The sequence below is a fragment of the Nycticebus coucang genome, chromosome 4, assembly GCF_027406575.1.
Source record: "Nycticebus coucang isolate mNycCou1 chromosome 4, mNycCou1.pri, whole genome shotgun sequence".
NCBI lineage: Eukaryota > Metazoa > Chordata > Mammalia > Primates > Lorisidae > Nycticebus > Nycticebus coucang.
The window spans coordinates 13571599-13589514 of record NC_069783.1 but is presented as its reverse complement, the minus strand read 5'-3'; the positions used below and the strand labels follow the sequence as shown (position 1 = coordinate 13589514).

Here is a 17916-nt window from a genome sequence, read left to right as displayed (position 1 = left end):
TTTATTATGTTATTAAATCTTCCCTTTGCACATTATAAAAAATTTTCAAGAGTTTAATTGAAATAATCAAACTTGGATTCTTCTATAAACCAATGCAATATCCTTTGCCACCACTTTTGAGTGTATATTTCTACTTCCAGGTAGAAATAGCGGACATTGAGACTGAGGAGAATCGCCACTGTCTGTTCATGGAACTGCTGGAATCCAGTCACCAGGAGGTTGAATTTCAGCACTTGAGTTTGCTCCTGCAAGCTTGGCCACCTGTGAAAAGGGAACATTTGTAAGTATTAACATGAAATCGGCCTAATTAGAGTTTCTGTTTGGAATTTAACAAGATAGCACTTTCAGAAGAACCAATGAAAGAATAATTGTGTGTGTTTGTGTGTGTGTGTGTTTATAACGGGTTTTTGCCTTTAGAGGAAGTTATAAATGTTTTTGAAATACTGCAGGCGTCTTTCTATTTCTCTTTGCCCCGTACCCAAATATTTTATTCTTATGTGTCAGACAGTACTTCATAATAACATGTGATTTATGATGTGAACAAAACGATTTTGTCTCAGTATTTTCACTAGGAAACTTCTTGACTGTCGTAACACTGCTTACAGTGCTAACTTGAAAATTCATTTGGAACAAATGAATAATTCCCACTTATTGAGAACACACAACATTATGTGCAATTTACATACATTATCAGTCATTCACACAATACACCTACAAGGGAAGGTGATGTTATCTAATTTTATAGATGGAAGACAAAATTGAGGCTCAGAAGTTAGATAACTTCAGGCATCACACAGCTAAGAAGTGAAGGAGAAGAATTTTAACTGCCTACTGGCCACCTTCACTCTGTTTTTCCTTGCCGTCATGCTGAGCTTACAGATGCCACTTCGGGCTGCCTGGGGTAGTTATGTAATCCTTGTGCTATCAGCCGCATAGCTTTCCCTTTTCTTTCGGAAGAAGGGCACGGTTTCCTCTGAGCCCATGCGCGGCTCTCGCGACCTACAGCTCCTCATTGGCAGACAACATGAGCACCCGCGCTCCTGGACTGGTCTTGTTCCCACACTCAGCTCCGAGACTCGGCCCCAGGCCAGTGCACATCTGTCTCCACCTGTCACAAGTTAATGAAGGACATTTTTCTGAAAGTGACTGTATTCTGTTAGCAGTTCAGGACTGTAAAGAACATCTAGAGATGACTCTCCCCTAACCCTAGGATGAGACTAATAGGAATTTCCGAAGTAAATGAAAGAGAAGGGTATTTTTGTTTTGTGTTGTTTTTTCTTTTTCTTTTATTTTATTAAATCACAGCTGTGTACATTGATATGATCATGGGGCATCATTCACTAGCTTCACAGACCATTTTTTGTTTTTTTTTCTTTAACCAGCTTTTATTTCTGTGGAGACAGAGTCTCACTCTATCGCTCTCGGTAGAGTGCAGTGGCGTCACACAGCTCACAGCAACCTCCAGCTCCTGAGCTTAGGTGATTCTCTTGCCTCACATTTTGTGTTGTTTTTTTAAGAAAGTGTTTTCAAAAAGAAAAAAAAAAAAATTATCTTAGATGTCTGTCCTTTGTGGCAGAGATGGCCATGCTGACTGGTAGTTTTTAAGAACAGCTTCCCAACCTCTGCTGTTTGAAACGCTACCGTCCCCTCTACAGTGTGGGACTTTGCATCACGAACCTTCAGTCTTGCTTGTGCCAGCCACTTGCAGGTGGTTTCTGCAGCTGCCTGGACCTGAGGTGGTGGTTAACACACAGCCAGCTGGTCACGAGTTCCAGCAACACGGGTAGTTTCTGTGTTGAAACCACCGGTCAGCAACGTGTTAACGTAGCAGCTGTTCCCTGATTCATTTCTCCCGGTCTTAATTCTCAGTTGTCCCAAATTCAGCCTAATTTATTCTTTCTGCCCTCCTCATCCCTCAGCTGCTTATAGCATAGAATCACACAGTGCTTCTAACATCTTAGCATTGTTGAACGGCAATTATTTTTATTTTATTCTTTTGGAGGCAGAGTCTCACCCTGTCACCTTGGATAGAGTGCCGTGGAATCATTGACCGGCAGTTTTACTCAGAAACTTGGTAACTGGTGGCCAGTTAGCAGTGTGTTAAAAGGAGGGTGCTAAGTCCCTTTCTCAGCTTGCTGAGTCCAACTCTGTACTGAGATCGGGGAATCTGCTTCTAAACTCCTAGGGGAAGCTAAAATGAAATAGGTGTGGAGCCCATTGGATTGTCAGTAATGCTTTGCTTTCTTAGGAAATTGTTAGAGTTGAATTGTAGATTTCTTCATACCCTCATTTCCAAATTGGGAGTCTGATACCTGAAATAGATGAACTTGGTTTTACAGGTTCTTTTACATTTAGAACAGTGACCATTTAAGATCATTCACTTAGCCTGGCACGGTGGCTCACACCTGTAATCCTAGCACTTTGGGAGGCCAAGGCAGGAGGATCCCTTGAGCTTCGGAGTTCAAGTCCAGCCTCAGCAAGAATGAGACCCTATCTCTACTAAAAATAGAAAAACTAGCTGGACATGGTGCCTGTAGTCCTACCTACTCAGGAAGCTGAGGCAAGACGATCACGTGAGCCCAAGAGTTAGAGGTTGCTGTAAGCTCTGACACCAGGGCACTCTACCCAGAGTGACAGAGTGAGAGTCTGTTTCAAAAAAAAAAAAAACCATTTACTTACCCACAAAACAAAAATCAGCTTCAGTTAAAACACTTGCTGTATTTAAAACATTTAGAGCATTTGTAGACCAAAAAATCTTAAAATTCATACTTTTGCAGTCCCATATGAAATGGAATTTATAAATTGCTAACCTATGTTTTATAAAACTACTTTATTACACCCTTGGACTCAGAAGAAAGCATTTTCCAATCAGCTCACCCCTCTCGCCATCCGTGTCTCCTCTGCCTACAAGGAAACCAGAGCATAAGTCAGAGCCGTCCTCCTCTGGGGACTGTGTGATGGGTACCTTAAAACGACTTCTCAGAAATAGGTCTGAGTACTCATAAGCCAATGTGTGACTTCAGTACTTCCAACAGAGCTGTCCTCCTCTGGGGTCTGTGTGATGGGATACCTTAAAACAGCTTCTCAGAGGTAGTTCTGAGTACTCACAAGCCAATGTGCGACTTCAGCACTTCCAACAGAGCTGTCCTTCTCTGGGGACTGTATGATGGGGCACCTTAAAACAGGTTCTCAGGAGTATGTCTGAGTACTCACAAGCCAATGTGTGACTTCAGCACTTCCAAAATTACCAAAACAGAAAGAAATAGAAGGGAAGGAAGGGAGGGAGGAAACAGTGTGACAGTGGCTTCCCCAGAACCCAAGCAGCAAGTCAAGGAGCCAGAATTTGAGCCAGGTCTCTTCTGGCTTCAGGCCTGTGCCCCTTCAGCTCCACTCACCTGTGTGCATTGGGCACCTGCTGACATCACAGTAATTTTAAGTGGCTTTTGAATTTTAAGTGGCTTTTCCTCCTTCAGATGCTCTGTTTTCTACACAATTGACTCAAAGGAGCCCATCATCTAGATTCCCACCATGGTTTCCCATAAGCATTTTACTTCATAAAGTGGGGTTTCCTTTCCTGTTTTAAATTTTTCCACCACAATTTTGATAGCTTTTGTCCTTTCCAATGGCTTTCTTTTTTCTCCATTAGAACCAGCATAACCAATAACCCATGGGTGAGACTTGCTACAGCCATGCTAACTGAATGTACGGTGGAGAACAAGGAAAGATCAGGGAGTGAAGTTTTGAAAATCTGCCGCTCTTTGTATAACACCGAGCAGATGTTGCCTGCAGAGGTGAGTGGGTATTTCATGTGGCTTTCCCGGGGCTTCCCCTTTCCTTGTCAGAACTCTTCATTATCAGCAATCCTGTGCTTGAGGGACACTTAGCTGAAGTCATTACTAGTAAAGGCCTTCGTTTCTGACAAATCAGATGAAGAAAAGCCGTAACTTCCATTTTGACCTTTGTTCTCTATTTGATCCCATGATTTGTACATATATATAATATATAGAGAGGTAGGTACAGACACATATCTATCACACACACACACACACACACACACACACACACACACACACACACACACAGAGAATGCATTCTAAAATAAGCACAGAGTAATTACAACCCCTGCTGTGGGTCCCACCTCAGCAATGTATTGTTTGAGCAATTTACGTGTCTTAAATTTAAGCAGTTGGGTAATGGCATTAAGTTGATTAATTGGTTTTGAGTTTCTACCACATAAGAGATAAACTTGAAAATAAAATTTAAATGTGATCCTTTGAATCCTCATTGTAATCACTCAAGGAAAATATTCTTATTATAAATGCACATTTAATGAATTGTTTTCTGAATGAGAGACTGGATAAGTGGTTTTTGATTGAATTTTAAAATAATTTATCCATTTAAAGAAGTCTTTTAACCACCAGAATAACAGAATTATTCCATAAAATATTTTAAAGTACCAACACCAAAAATAACCTTCCCTTACTCCAGTGGAGTATGATTTGGGCCATGTACCATGCCTGCTTACACTGGCTACCTGATTGTGAGCACCCTGAGGGTGGGTACCATGACTGTTGTCACCTCTGTGTCACCTGGCAGGATTCAGCTACTGCGTAGAGAGGGGACTCAACACAGTTTACTATCCCTATCAGGGTAAGTAACATGGGTTTCACCTTTGCCTTGATAAAACCCAAGATCAAACATTGTTGGATCCATACCCAGCAGCAGAAGTGTCCTATTGTTTGTTCTGTTGAATCTAAGTTAGGAAGACATTGTTTAGCATCCACTGTTACTGTTTAACAAGCTGGCGCTGATGGTGATGACTCACATTTGCAAGCACTCTTGGATTTCAATTTCCATTGTCTCCTTTAACCTTTACCACTACTGGTAAAAGATTCCTTTATGGCCATTTGACTGACGGCACAGCATCTAAATCACAAATCTATCAGAGTATATCACAAAGTGGAAATGGGGTTTATCCCTCTCCTGTCTGTTGGGACTGAGAGCACCTTAAGGCCAAAAAACATCATATGAAAGAACCCTAGGAAGGCCTGAAGTTGCACTGTTCCTGTTCCAGATGGGCCGTACATTGATGTGAACTGGGCCATGGTCTTTGACCATGAAAACATCCCCAAACTCTCTGGAACTTTGCCTCTGTTAAATAAGTGGTTAAACTGGACCATCTCAGAGAGGACTTTTGTTCTGTCTGTTCTGCAGGGTTTCTAGCTGTAAGGAAAGTGAGCTGAGGCTGAGTCCTACCTGATCCACAGACTTATTAATTCACTACCTTTGATGAAACCACAATTCTCTGGGAGTGAGAGGAGAGGTACTAGATTAACCCCCATTTCAGAGTAGATTATTATCACATCTCTGTTCAAATTTGATGGAAGATAATTATTCAAGGAGTTGCGTTGTCACAGTGACTTTTCTTCATTTTCCTTATGTTTCTTAATTGGGCATGATTACAGATTTTTTTTTCCTTTGGATCCTGTGGTTAGCGGTTTGCAAATGGTATGTACCACATTCTGTATTTGTTGATGACTAAAAGTGCTCAAATGTGAATTAGAAGTGTTACAAAGGAAGAAACATTACAAAGTTGAAACGTTTTAAGTTTTTTTTTTAACCACATACAGAAACTGAAAGTTTAATTTTAGAGATCCATAATATTTGATATTATTGTGGTGGTAAAATTATCTATGATTTATTTATTTTTAATCCAGAACCTTTGTTGCCCCACTGCATGGTTTATGAAACGTGTGTGCCTAATTGTTATGACAGGGCACTTAAAAGGACTGTCCTTGTTATTCATCCCCATTTCCCACCAGGCTTTCATGGTTAAAGAGTTTTATTTTCTTCATGACTCTCGAGACTGCCTTTCTTTGCCTACCTGCTGTTGCTCATGGTACGTCTGGCCTAGGTGGTTTCCTGATGAAAGATATTTCCAGCAGATGAATCATTTTTTTTCTCAGGGGTCCTCTCCCCCCACAATCTTGAAAGTTACGGATCCTTCTCAGCTTGTATCCATGGCAATAGATGAAACCTTCTTGCGAGTGGAGGATATAGAGAGTAAGAAATGGGCATAAAATGCCTTCTTGACATTTATAACTATAAACCCCAGATTCTAGCTATTTGTGACTGACCCTACAGGTTAGTCCATGACTCTGCTGAGGCACAGCATGAAGTAGCATCACACGTGTGGGGATGCCATGTAGGAGGGAACCTCAGCCACAAGGGAGCCTTGCTGCCCGCAGCTGCCACATCTCCACATGCCACTTCCCCTCTGCGGCTGGGCTGCTTTTGATAATGCAGACAGCTTGATTCTTAGAATCAGACAACACTCAAGTTATTTCACCTTCTGCCTCTGCTTTCCTCATCTGCCTAGTGGGACTAAGATAGCACCCTCCTCAAATAATTTGAGGAGGAAATTAAATGAGAGGGCGCATATTAAAACATAATACAGCAAACATGTGGTGTTCAGCTGGGAGTGAGATGACGGGCGATCCTAGACCCAGAGGCACAGGCAATGCCTAGAGCTCGAGCCCAGCACAACCGGAGAGGCCCTGGAGAACACGAAACCAAGGCTCCTGCTATACCAGCTGTCCCAGGTGCAGCGCGTGATGGCCGGTGTGCAGGCCCACCTGACAGAGATGCTGGCTGACCTGGGGCTGCAGGGCATCTGGGAGCTTAGCCTATTCTGGGCCTGTGAGGGCGAGGACTGCAAGGGACCCTGCATGACCAGCTTCTGCACACCTGTGCCCTTCTTCCTGCTGTAGGCCCTCCAACACTTTCTGATACTAGATGCCCAAGGGCCAGCAGGAGGGTTGTATGAGGACAGGAGTGCTGGTGGACTGGTCCTGTCTCTCTGATGACCCAGTGCATCTCTGTGGATCACAGTCTATAGGGAGAACAAACACCCAGGGCTGTGGCCTGGCTGGAGCCAAGGCCCACTACTCCTCTTCATTCATTATTCTGGGTCCTGATGGTCAGACAGGTGTGAACCGTGAAGGTGCGTCACATGCGGTCTTTTTTTGTGTGTGTGTGTTACTTTAACCTTTCTTGGAATTCCCAAAATCCCCTTGTAAATCTCCTAATAAATGTTCCTCTTGCAATATAGGAGGAAACTACCTAATAAACATAGTAGAGGATTTAGCATCTCAAGACAGAGTATTTGGCCAGTACCTGTTAGCTAAGATGACATCGAGTGAGTTCCTCCACTCTGAAACATCCTTGCCTGGAAGGGGCATCTATCCATTACACTTTTTCAGAGGAGCGTACAGGTGATTTCACAGAATTTGTCATGAAAGCTAAGGGCAGCCAAGTCTTATGCTTGGTCTAAACCTCATAAATCGCAGAGTCGTACTTGTTTACTTATTGAGTAAGCGAATGTGTGTTAAGAAAGGGAATCATATACAGGGTATTTTAGGTGTAGCATGTGCCAAGCAAGTTTGAAATACGGAGAAGGAACAGTTTTCTTGCCATCAAGTGAAGCAAATAGATCAAATATAGTTTATATATTGAATGATCAAATATAGATCAAAAATAGGCAAATATAGTTTGAAGCTATAGTGAACTGTGATCGTGCCACTGCACTGTGGACTGGGTGACAGAGACCTTGTGTCTAAAACAAACACAAATAAAAACAATTACAGAAATACAGGATGAAGGGTAATGTAGGAAAGACTTACAGAGTACAGTTAAAACACAGAGTGCTAACCTGGCATATTCAGAAGTGCCTTCCCAGAGGCGGGGTGGGGTTTTATGCCACTTTAAGCTGAGACTTAAAGAGAAAGTAGGTATTTGTCAGACGGCGAAAGAATAGAGATTACCACAAGAGCAAAGACCTGCAAGTGTGAGGCAGTACAACACCAGCAGCTGTGGAACCCAGCACCGTGACCACTGGCCACATGTGGATGTTAAAAGGACAATTTACGTAAAATCAAAAATGCAGTTCTTTGGTTGAACTAGCCCCACCCCAGTTATGGTTCACAGCTTGTGGGTGAGGACAGCTTGGATGCAGAATGCTCCCTGGTGGCAGAAAGGGCCTTGGGCACAGCTCTCTGCGGATGTGCAGGTGAGGGCGGCCGCTGTGACCTGCCGGGAGCAGGAGGAGGGCCCAGGAAGCAAGTCGGGATGCAGCCAGCCGGGCGGAGTGTCACGGTCAGGAGTCTGTCTCATCCTCCCAAATATTTCTGCAGGTCTTGGCATCCCAGATGAAAAATCTGAGTTTGTGCTTGGCCCAGATGCGTGGGTGAGACTGCTCTGAGTGCCGTGTGTTCTCCGAGCCACACTGTACTTCTCTAGTGCTTGGAGCCTGCATTTCACAAACTGCCGCTGACTCATACGGTTCTTGTCCCCAAAGTGTGTGCAGCACATCTTTCCACGCTGAAACTCGAGGGCCTGGTTAAGGAGCAGAATTCCAAAGAGAACTTTATCCTAAGCTTTAAATGAGAGGTTCTTTGTGTCATCATATTTTATACATTTTTTATAATAATGCAAAGAAACTTTGACAGTATAGTAAGCTTAAGTTTTTCTTCTCCAATCTACTGTCTGAGTAGCACAAGAGAATGACCAGCCCCACAAAAGCCAGTGTTCCTCAATTCTTCCTTCAAAACGACCCTTGCTTTGGTGTGACAGGATTGCACTCACTGTTTGGGTCTGGGTCCAAGTAGGAGCACAGCTCAGCTGCGCAAAGTGGCTTGCAAATTTATTTTTTATTCTTTTATGTTTTTGTTGTAATGCAGCAGTTCTTGACCTGTGGGTCGCAACCCACAGGAACTGTATTGAAGGGCCGTGTTATTAGGAAGGTTGAGAACCACTGTTGTAAAGGATTCCCGTCTGCTACCTCATGTAGAAACCTGCTGTCTGAGGACAGGTTCAGTCAGGATGAGAAAGGGCTGAGGACAGAATTTAGATACATCTGTGAGGATCCAAACACGTTTTCATTTTTCTGCACCATAGATAGTTTTGGTGAAAATGGACTGTCTTCAGCATATCAAGGGTTCAGTTCACCCTGCCATCAAAATTATAAGCAGGTTTTGAAATACTTTATTTGCCATTTTCATTTGTTTCCGTGGATGACACTAGACATTGTAACAACATTAACGATTGATAATAAGACATTCCTATCCTTACGAAGCCCCCACTCAGTGCTGACGCTGCACGTCCATCAACAGCAGTTCACACAAAAAACAAAAATTGCAGGGGGTGTGAACATGTGTATTTCACTTGTGAAGAAACTAGGGCTCTGGGAGTTTAGGAAAGCAAAATCATGTTAAATAACGTGTGCTATACCTGTACAGTGAGTACCGCAGAGCCATTAGACGCAGTGCCGTGGGTGAATGCCAGCTTGGGAAAACGTGCACTGTGGACTGAGGGGAGTGGGTGGCAGGCCCTGCAGTCAGTGTGGGGCCGCGGGCTGCGCGTACACACACACACGTGCACTCACACTCACATAGTCCTGGGAAAGAGGTGGGAGCACCCAGCGCTCACTGTCTGTGCCCTGTGGTTTTAGGCCGTGAAGGAGTTGAGCCTGCTGCTGCTGGCCCAGTCCCTCCTGCTGCCCGCCCTGAAGCTTCTCCTGGAGAGCCCAGACCAGCGTCTGCACACGATGGCCCTGGAGCAAGTCGCAGCTGTCACTACGGTATGGCCAGTTGAACAGAGATGTGAATGAGCACCTCGTCCTCAAATCATAGCCCCGATTCATTTATAACTACTTTATTTATAGTGTGCTTTGTCCACACTCGCTGCTTCTGTTCTGTGTAAGGAGAGCATGTATTTGTTGATGTAACAGACATTTACTCACCTCTTCACATGTCAGTGCTGAGAATGCAAATCCACATGAAGAGTTTTCCTAGAGAAGTGCTATACTGAGGAAGTCAGAGCAGCCGTGGGCTGGAGACCAGTCCCCTGGCCACTTGAAATTTGGGTCTGGGGGCCTCCTCGCCTCAGGCCAGTTTTCTGCACCTGTGTGCATGTGTTTGGTTGGCTAGTAATTCAAGCTGAGAAAGGGGTTTCAGGAAGTGTTCACTGGCACCATCTAAAAGCTCAGACTCCCGTGTCCTCTGGCAGCCTACGCCACACTGACACTGCTTGTGGCTTGAAGAGCCATGTGCTTGAGCCCGTCTTGAGATTTCTTCCTTGAGGCTAGTTGTCTTGTTACTATGATTAAAGAAGAAACTTTCTCTTCTACTGTATGGTTTAAGTTCTACTGTATGGTTAGATAGCTTAGGGTGCGGTTTTAATGAACTCGTGTTGTATGATCCTTACTGAACCCTTCGATATGGGGAAATCATTCTCTCATTTGAATTATGTGTGTGTGCGCACACTGCATGCATTCACAGATATACATATGTATGATATTGCATGATATATATCTTTAAAAACACATGGCAGATGTCTTCTAGGGACCAGAAAGGGAAGGAGAATCATGAGCAGAGGTATATGCTTGCTGCTCAAGATAGTGAAGAAATTGATGAAAAGACACTTGATATAAAATTTTGTTAATGACAAAGGATACAGAAAATTATGTAAATGGTTATAAGAGTTGAGTATAATTATATTTTGAAGCAGTCATTATGAATAGAATGAGAAAAATCTAATGCCTTTTATTCGTTTAGATGTACTTTTAAAATAACGTAAAAGCTTGTGGAAAGGTTTTGTGACCCGCCTCCCCATCCCCACCCCCACTTCTCACTGGCCATTAATCAGAACAGGGGTCTGGACTGCAGTAGGCAATCAGGAGGTTGCCGATTGGTAGCCCCCCTGCCTATCTGTGCTAAATCAAAAGTTGTATAACTTTGGGAATTTATATAAAACTGAGAATTACGGCTCGTTTTTTTCTTAACCTATTTTTTCTTATAAATCCAAGAAAGCAGGAAGAAGGAAAAAACTGCAGAAAATGAGGCTGAGTATTTTCAGTGCCTTTTTCCTTCCTACCATCGCACACTGGGTTCATGTCTCAGAAACATTTGCCAGGGGCCTCTGTGAGAGTCCAACAGCGATGTATTATACATTGCCTTCCGTATCCATCCTGCACAGAGCTCTCTTGATGTGCTCCTCAATTCCATAGGCGAGTGTATCTGTTTTCATTTTAAAAGTTCCTTATCTCAGATGCATCTGTCAGAACTGCACCTAGAACAGGGGCTCCCTAACTGCTGACTAATGTTGCTACCCACACAACACTCCCTGCCAGGCACATGACACTGTGACTACCAAAATAAGAAACGAAACGCGAACCCTGTAACACCCAAGCAATTTTTAAATGGCACTAATTTGCTTCCACAACACTTTTCATCTGCACATTTATGTGTTGCATTGTGCTAAGACTGTGGTTTTAAAACTTCTCTGAAGACTATGAGTAGTGGGCCTGTGGTTGCAGTGATAGCACCCAGAAACACCTGTGACCTTCATGCAGCAATTAAAGCCCTGGATGTGTCTACCACTGAGATCCTTACTTTAGAGATTCAGTGATGAGACTTAACCATAACTTCTCCACACTAAGGCGAATGTTCACATTGGGCTAGCCCATCTGTGCCCTAAAATACGTTCCGTAAAAATATCGAGTATCTTAGCACCTTTTATATCCTCCAAAGAGCTAAATTTTTACAGAGTTTCCCATTTTTAAAATACTTTTTAACTCTTTATTTTGAGACGATTTAAAATTCACATTGAGTTTTAAGAATAATATAGCAATATCTCTTATATATTTCACCCAGTTTTCCCCAATGGTAAAACATCGCAAAGGTTGAGCATCTCTTACCTGAAAATATAAGATCTAAAATGCTACAAAATCCAAAACTTTTAGAGCACCTCAAAGAAAATGTTCACTGGTGCATTATGGATTTCACCCATTTTTAATTTGGGGATACTCAATTGATAAGTATAATGCAAAATGAAAAGAAAAAAAAACCTCTGACACTTCTGATCCCAGGCATTTTGGGTGAGTTATACTCAGCCTGAGACATATGACCAAGCTATGGACCTTGGTACAGTCTGTGGACATGGGCACATTTTGCCAGTTTTCCAGGCACTCCCGTGCATCGTGTGTCTAGCTGTGTGGGATGCTGTCTCCTGTAGCTTCATGGGGTCACAAACTACAGTCCAGGTACAGGACACCAGCGTCCCTCCTGCTAATGAAAGACTTGGGGCAGAACCCCCCACTCTGCCCGGAGCTCTGACCACCCCAATCAACCGCAAGAGACGTCGCTTGATGCAGAAACGCAAGAGGATTTTTATTCCTGCATGCCAGGGCTTGACCCACAACTCTTTTAGAAGCCGAGGAGTCAAGCCCCGCACAGCAGTTTTTACAAGCTTATAAAGGCAAAAACTACAAAGTAGGCGGGAATAGCAGACATGCCAGGGGCTCTAACAATAAAGTAAGAGGGAATAGACACAGCTGGGGCTCTAACCAGATAAGAAGAACTCTGGTTCATTATTCAACTGTCTTAAGACAAGACTAACAGTCAAATATTTGCTTAATAGTAAACATTTGCTGCAGCTCCTGGGGCTATCTCCTGGAACAGTTACAAAAGGTCACATTCCTATGGTAGGGAGTGAGAGGTGGTCACATTCCTATGGTAGGGAGTGAGAAGTGGTCACATTCTCATGGTAATATTTTCTTTCACTACCTTTAATGATCCTGACCACCTTTCCCCTTCCTACCTCCCAAGCAACCCCAGCAACTACTAATCTGTTCTCCATCTCTCTAATTTTATCATCTTAAGAATACTACGTAAATGAAATAGGAAATTACTGTAACTTATCATTGCTCTCCCAGCCCCATTTAAGGGTTGTGTCACACTTTTCTAAGGGAAGAGTTTCTGTGGGCATCTTTGCAGGACTCATGTCTAGTTGTTTTAAAATCGTCTTTGGTGTTGCAGTGAAAAATATAAAACATTGGCTTTCTTTTTTTTGTTTGTTTTTATATTGCTATTCACTCAGGCCATTAGTGCGGGCTTGAATTCATCAGTAACTTAGTTTTCCCCTTATTGGTTGTTGACGATAGTTCGTGTTGACATTAAAAGAGAAAACATCTGGCAAAGGGAGTCCTCTGATAGCAATCAGTCCCGCACACTGTGCACATCCAAGTGGAAAAATGCCCCCACTTGTTTGCTGATAGCATGTATTATTCTGCTGTTTGTTATAAGGTACTGACGGCTTTATAGGTGTTTACGGTTAAAAGAATGATGCCTAAGGGCTGATGCAGAGATTGTGCTGACTTCCTTACAACAGTATATTCATTTCTTTCTCTAGGCTTTTCTGAAATTGCAAGGCTCTGGCATTTAGCATGTAACTTTTTACAGATGGCCAACAGCCTCTTTCTTGGGCCAGAAATAGAAGGTCCTCCTTTGCAATTGAATTGTTGGTGAATAATTTAAACCCTGCACAGTATAGACTGCTGGATTACCCTCTGTACCAGTGTCAATGAGATTGAGAGCTCAAAGCCTTATTCTCTTCAACAAGGAACTCCTTCTGGGATGTTTGAATTTCATCTCTGGAATATCGTGTTTTCTGATGGAAGCCTCACGTGGTCAGAGTAGAAGATGGGTTTTCAGTGGTTGTGTACCGCCGGTGGTCCCCTTCTGCAGTTCCAGACTGGCAGTGACTCCTGCTCTTCCTCTTCCTCCTGGTGCTGCTGGGTACTTCTGCCCCCAGCCCACATCCCAGGGGTTGTGCCTGTTAAAACAGTAATTCATGGGGTTATAAAGGAAGCATTTAAGACCATTAGCACCTAATTAAGGGTTTTTTCCTGATATTAATGATTAGCATCTTTCAAGTTCCATCTCTTAACTGAGCATGTCTTACTTTATCTGAACAACTTTATGAGAAGATACTGTTCTGGTTTCACAGATGAAAACACTGACACTGGGGGGCACATGGAGAGTAAGCATCCAGAGCCAAATTTGAACCCAGATCTAATAGTCAAAGACCATAGTTAACCATACTGTTCCTTTTCATATAACTAGGAAGGCTGCATTATATGGAAAAGAGTTATCCCTACAGGGAAATGAATTGTTGAAAGCACCTTGAGGCATATACTATTACCACTGAGGAAAACTAGAGCAGAGCTGGTCCAACCGCCTGCCCACTGGGTTCCTTGTTAGGTCCACTCGCTCACTCAGGTTCTAGCTAAACACTGTCCGGGGCTCTGTGCCGCTTTGGGTAGAACCCTGCAGAACGCCTCCTAAATCAAGCCCCTGGCCTCTGTCTTGAACATGTTGACCTTAGTCCTGCCCTGGGGAGCTGCTCAGAACCAGTCAGGTCCTTCTTCTAGTGACAGACCTGCACATATTTAATAAACGTGACTCCCGTCCCCTTGATCTTGCATGAAGACACCAGAACCTACCAGCTTTTATTAACAATGTACCCGTCCGTATCCAGGTTGGAGGGAGTACCTTGAAGAGTATCGGAAAAGCATGTGTGACTGACATATTTATACAAAACCAGGGAACCTTCCTTTCTTTGTCCCCCCTTTAACTGTATCCAGGTTTCTAGCGAGCACCTGTCTAGTGGGACTCCCCAGTGCTGCCTTCCACGCCAGCTCACCTCACGTCTTTCCTTCCTGCCTCGGCACTCCGTGATGGCAGGGAGGGCAAGTTGGGGTCCTAACACCCTCGTTTGGTGTTTGCAAGCTCCTTCTTTGGTGTTAACCCTAATGACAGTTGGTTTAAGTATATTGGAACCGAGTTAGTCTTAAGTGATCCAAGTGATACAAAGACCCAAGTGAGTTCTGCCCTGTCAGTTGTACAGGTACCGACTGGTATTAACTCATCTCTTTTATAATCACAGTTACTTTGGCTCTCTGGATATCAGGCCTTTTTCTCAGGGTTGTGGGCATATTTACTCATTTCTAACTGTTACTTTACCCTGAACTTGCTGAGCTTTGTCACTTGCACTCTCTCCAGTCATTGTCAGCCAGTGTCTGGTCTTCCTGATGCAGCAGGCTCTCACAGAGGCCGCAGCCGGACACCTCTGGCAACAGGCATCTCCCCGTGTTAAGCTGTTTGATTTCTAAGTAGCACCAGTGGTTGGTTGACTGACTTGGTATGAGCAGAAATATTAAGCACCATTGTGCATGGCCTAGTGTGGAGCGAGGAATAGATAGGGCATTTGTAAAGATGGTAGTAAATATTAGTACCCCTGTGTTTAAAGAAATTGTTAGAAACAGACTGACATACGAAATAATACCCAAGGCACTGAACAAGGTGGCAAGGAGGTGGGTACAATATAGCCAAACTCAGGGACCCAGAACCCAGTTTTAGTTTATGGTCACAGAGGTTCTCAAGTTTTGGGTTTTCAAACACTTTCTCCCTCTCCTTGTTAGACCATAATTCAGATGATTGTCCTAATTTTGATTTCAGAAGAGGAATACTATTACTGTATTCTGCCATCTATAATGCGTACTTTTTAGCCCAAATTTCCGAGGAAAAAATAAGAATGAGCATTATAACTGGGTAGTATGGCTAGGGAGTAAGGGAGCCCAGCAGGCCTCCTGGAGCTCTGCGCCCTGTTGCGTGGGCCTGCCGAGTACACAGGGTTCCAGTGCAGGAGGGTCTGGGATCTGTCAGAGCAGGCCAGCATAGGCTCTGATGAGTGTGCTGCAGTCAGAGAGGGAGGCGCAAGACCCTGCTGCTCAGAGGAGACCAGGAGTCCCACAGGCCAAGTGGCCTCAGAAACACCCGTCTCACTGGCCATCTCGGCTGTGACCGCTCAACATGACAAGGGAGCAAAGGGCTCCCGGAAGAGAGGGAAGGGGCAGCAGCCTTCACAGGGCCGTGTCTGTGAGAGGGCCTTGTGGTCTACATGTTTACAGGGGGAGCCTTAGCCCCCCCAGAAGTATCTCTCCTGGCCAAGAGCCAAAGTTTGAGCCAAAAACCTGGGTGTGTATTATATAGAGGAGCTCATCATATGTGGCAAAATATGGCAAATGCCATGCGTGGAGTGAAACTGTGTTCTGAGAAAACGGACTCCCAATAAATGTAGGATGCAAGAAATTTCTACAGGCATTTTCTTATTTCAAGTATATACTTGTGTCTCTGTTTTTTTTTCTACCCTTGCAGTTGATATTTTTAATAACTTTTATTAGTAGTAATATATGTGAAAACAAGACAAATATCCTTTCTGAAAGTAAACAGCAAAATAATATTAAATAAGCTCTTTAAAGTAATTGAAATGAGGCCCTGAATGCATTATGCTTGTGGGAATTTCAGCTTACTTCGTTATTGTAATTACTCTTAGCTTGGTATAGATCCATAAAATCAAAGGTTTTATTTCAGAGAAGGTTCATTACCTATTGTTGAAAGAGGAATTAAACAGATAACATTTTAATGGCTGGGAAGACAGCGGTGCTCTGTGCTTTAATAGATTTCTTTCCCAAGATCTGCAAAGTTTCATTTATTCTCAAAAATTAATTGCTGACATACAAAAACAATCCTTGACAGAGATAGCAAACATTTTACTCGTCTTATAATATGTCACCCTTTTCCCTTCCAGAAAATCCTTTATTCGGGATTTTTTTTCCTATACTAACTTTAGCTATTTACGGAACTTAAACTCTGCACAAGGCATTATGCTAGGTTACTTACAAGCTTATATTATCTCCAGCCCTTACAGACAGTCTGTATTTCTGATTTGGAAACTGGAGTTCAGAGATATTGTCCATAACAAGGTCACACGGCTGTTTAGTGAGGGAACCAAGATTGGAATTTGTCTCTAACCCAAAGCCTGTCTTCTTTTCAAACTGTCTCTCACTCTAATTGAAACTTGTTTGATCAGGGGAATTAAATCAACTAATCCTTCCAGACTTGTCTCATATTTATTTGACATATCCAAACTGAGACCCAAAACGACAGAATACATTTTCTCCCTCAATCCCTGAAAAGACCCATCAATCCAGTGATTCCACGGTCTGTAGGCCAGAGTCACCTCCTGATCAGTTTGAGAGTTAAACATTCTTAAAGGTCAGAAAAATTTAAAAAGAATATATATCAGTTCCTTTAAGGAATTCTAACTTCTGAGTTTTCAAGCAGTAGCAAGTCATGGAGGAATAGATCCTCTCCTGACAATATAAAAATGTAAAACTTCTATATCACAAAATGCAACCAACCGAAACAGCATTGTACACAGCAGGTTAGAATGTTCATGGTAACTCAGATATTAGCCCCAATTTCAGTTATACTCCTTCACATGGGAAAGAAAGATGTTACAACTCAGCCAAAAAGCAAAAGATTTGATCCTTCCTACAAAAAAATAAAAATAAAAATGATAGGAATATATGGAAAAAATCATTTTTGCTAATAAATTCAAATTAAGGCAGCCTTGAGGTACCATTACATATCTCCCAAATTTGCAAATGATTTTCTTTTCAAAATAGTAATACCCAAAGCAGAGACGTTTATGGTGAAACTGACACACTCCTACACTGATCCCCCTGTGACTGGTGCAGCTGGACATGGTCAGGTGCTTGTATTTACCTGCATATTCAGAGCCAAAGAGAGTTTCAGATGCTTTGCCTGAGGCATTGTTTGTGCAGACTGCCATAACCAAGCACCCAGACTGAGTGCTTTTAACAAGAGAAATGCATTTTCTCACAATTCTGGAGACGAGAAGTCTGACCCCAAGCCGTCAGTGGGGTTGAGTTCTTCCCAGGTCCTTCTCCTAGGCTGGCAGACGGCTGCCTTCTCGCTGCGTCCTCCCGTGGATGAGCGTTAGTTTATGTGTGCGTCCTAATGTTCTTCTCTCATAAGTATGACAGTTATATTGGAGTCCATTCTCATTACTTCATTTTATCCTAATCACCTCTTTAAAGTCCCCGTCTCTAAAGTCACACTCTAGAAAGGGGTTAGTGCTTCAACATGTGAATCGGAAGTGGGCACAGTTCAGCCCATAACACTTCGATAATCTCTCTCCTGATAACTTATC

The 17916-nt window shown here is 43.1% G+C and overlaps 1 protein-coding gene across 2 annotated transcripts in view; it reads left to right on the top strand.

Annotated features, from left to right (window-relative positions):
* Positions 1-17916, top strand: part of NBAS (NBAS subunit of NRZ tethering complex) — a 408191-nt gene that overhangs the window by 386044 nt on the left and 4231 nt on the right. For both annotated transcript variants that reach the window (XM_053587868.1, XM_053587869.1), the window contains 3 exons: positions 141-280; positions 3647-3791; positions 9509-9637. In XM_053587868.1, coding sequence (XP_053443843.1) covers positions 141-280; positions 3647-3791; positions 9509-9637 — 414 coding nt within the window. The remainder of the gene's footprint in view (positions 1-140; positions 281-3646; positions 3792-9508; positions 9638-17916) is intronic.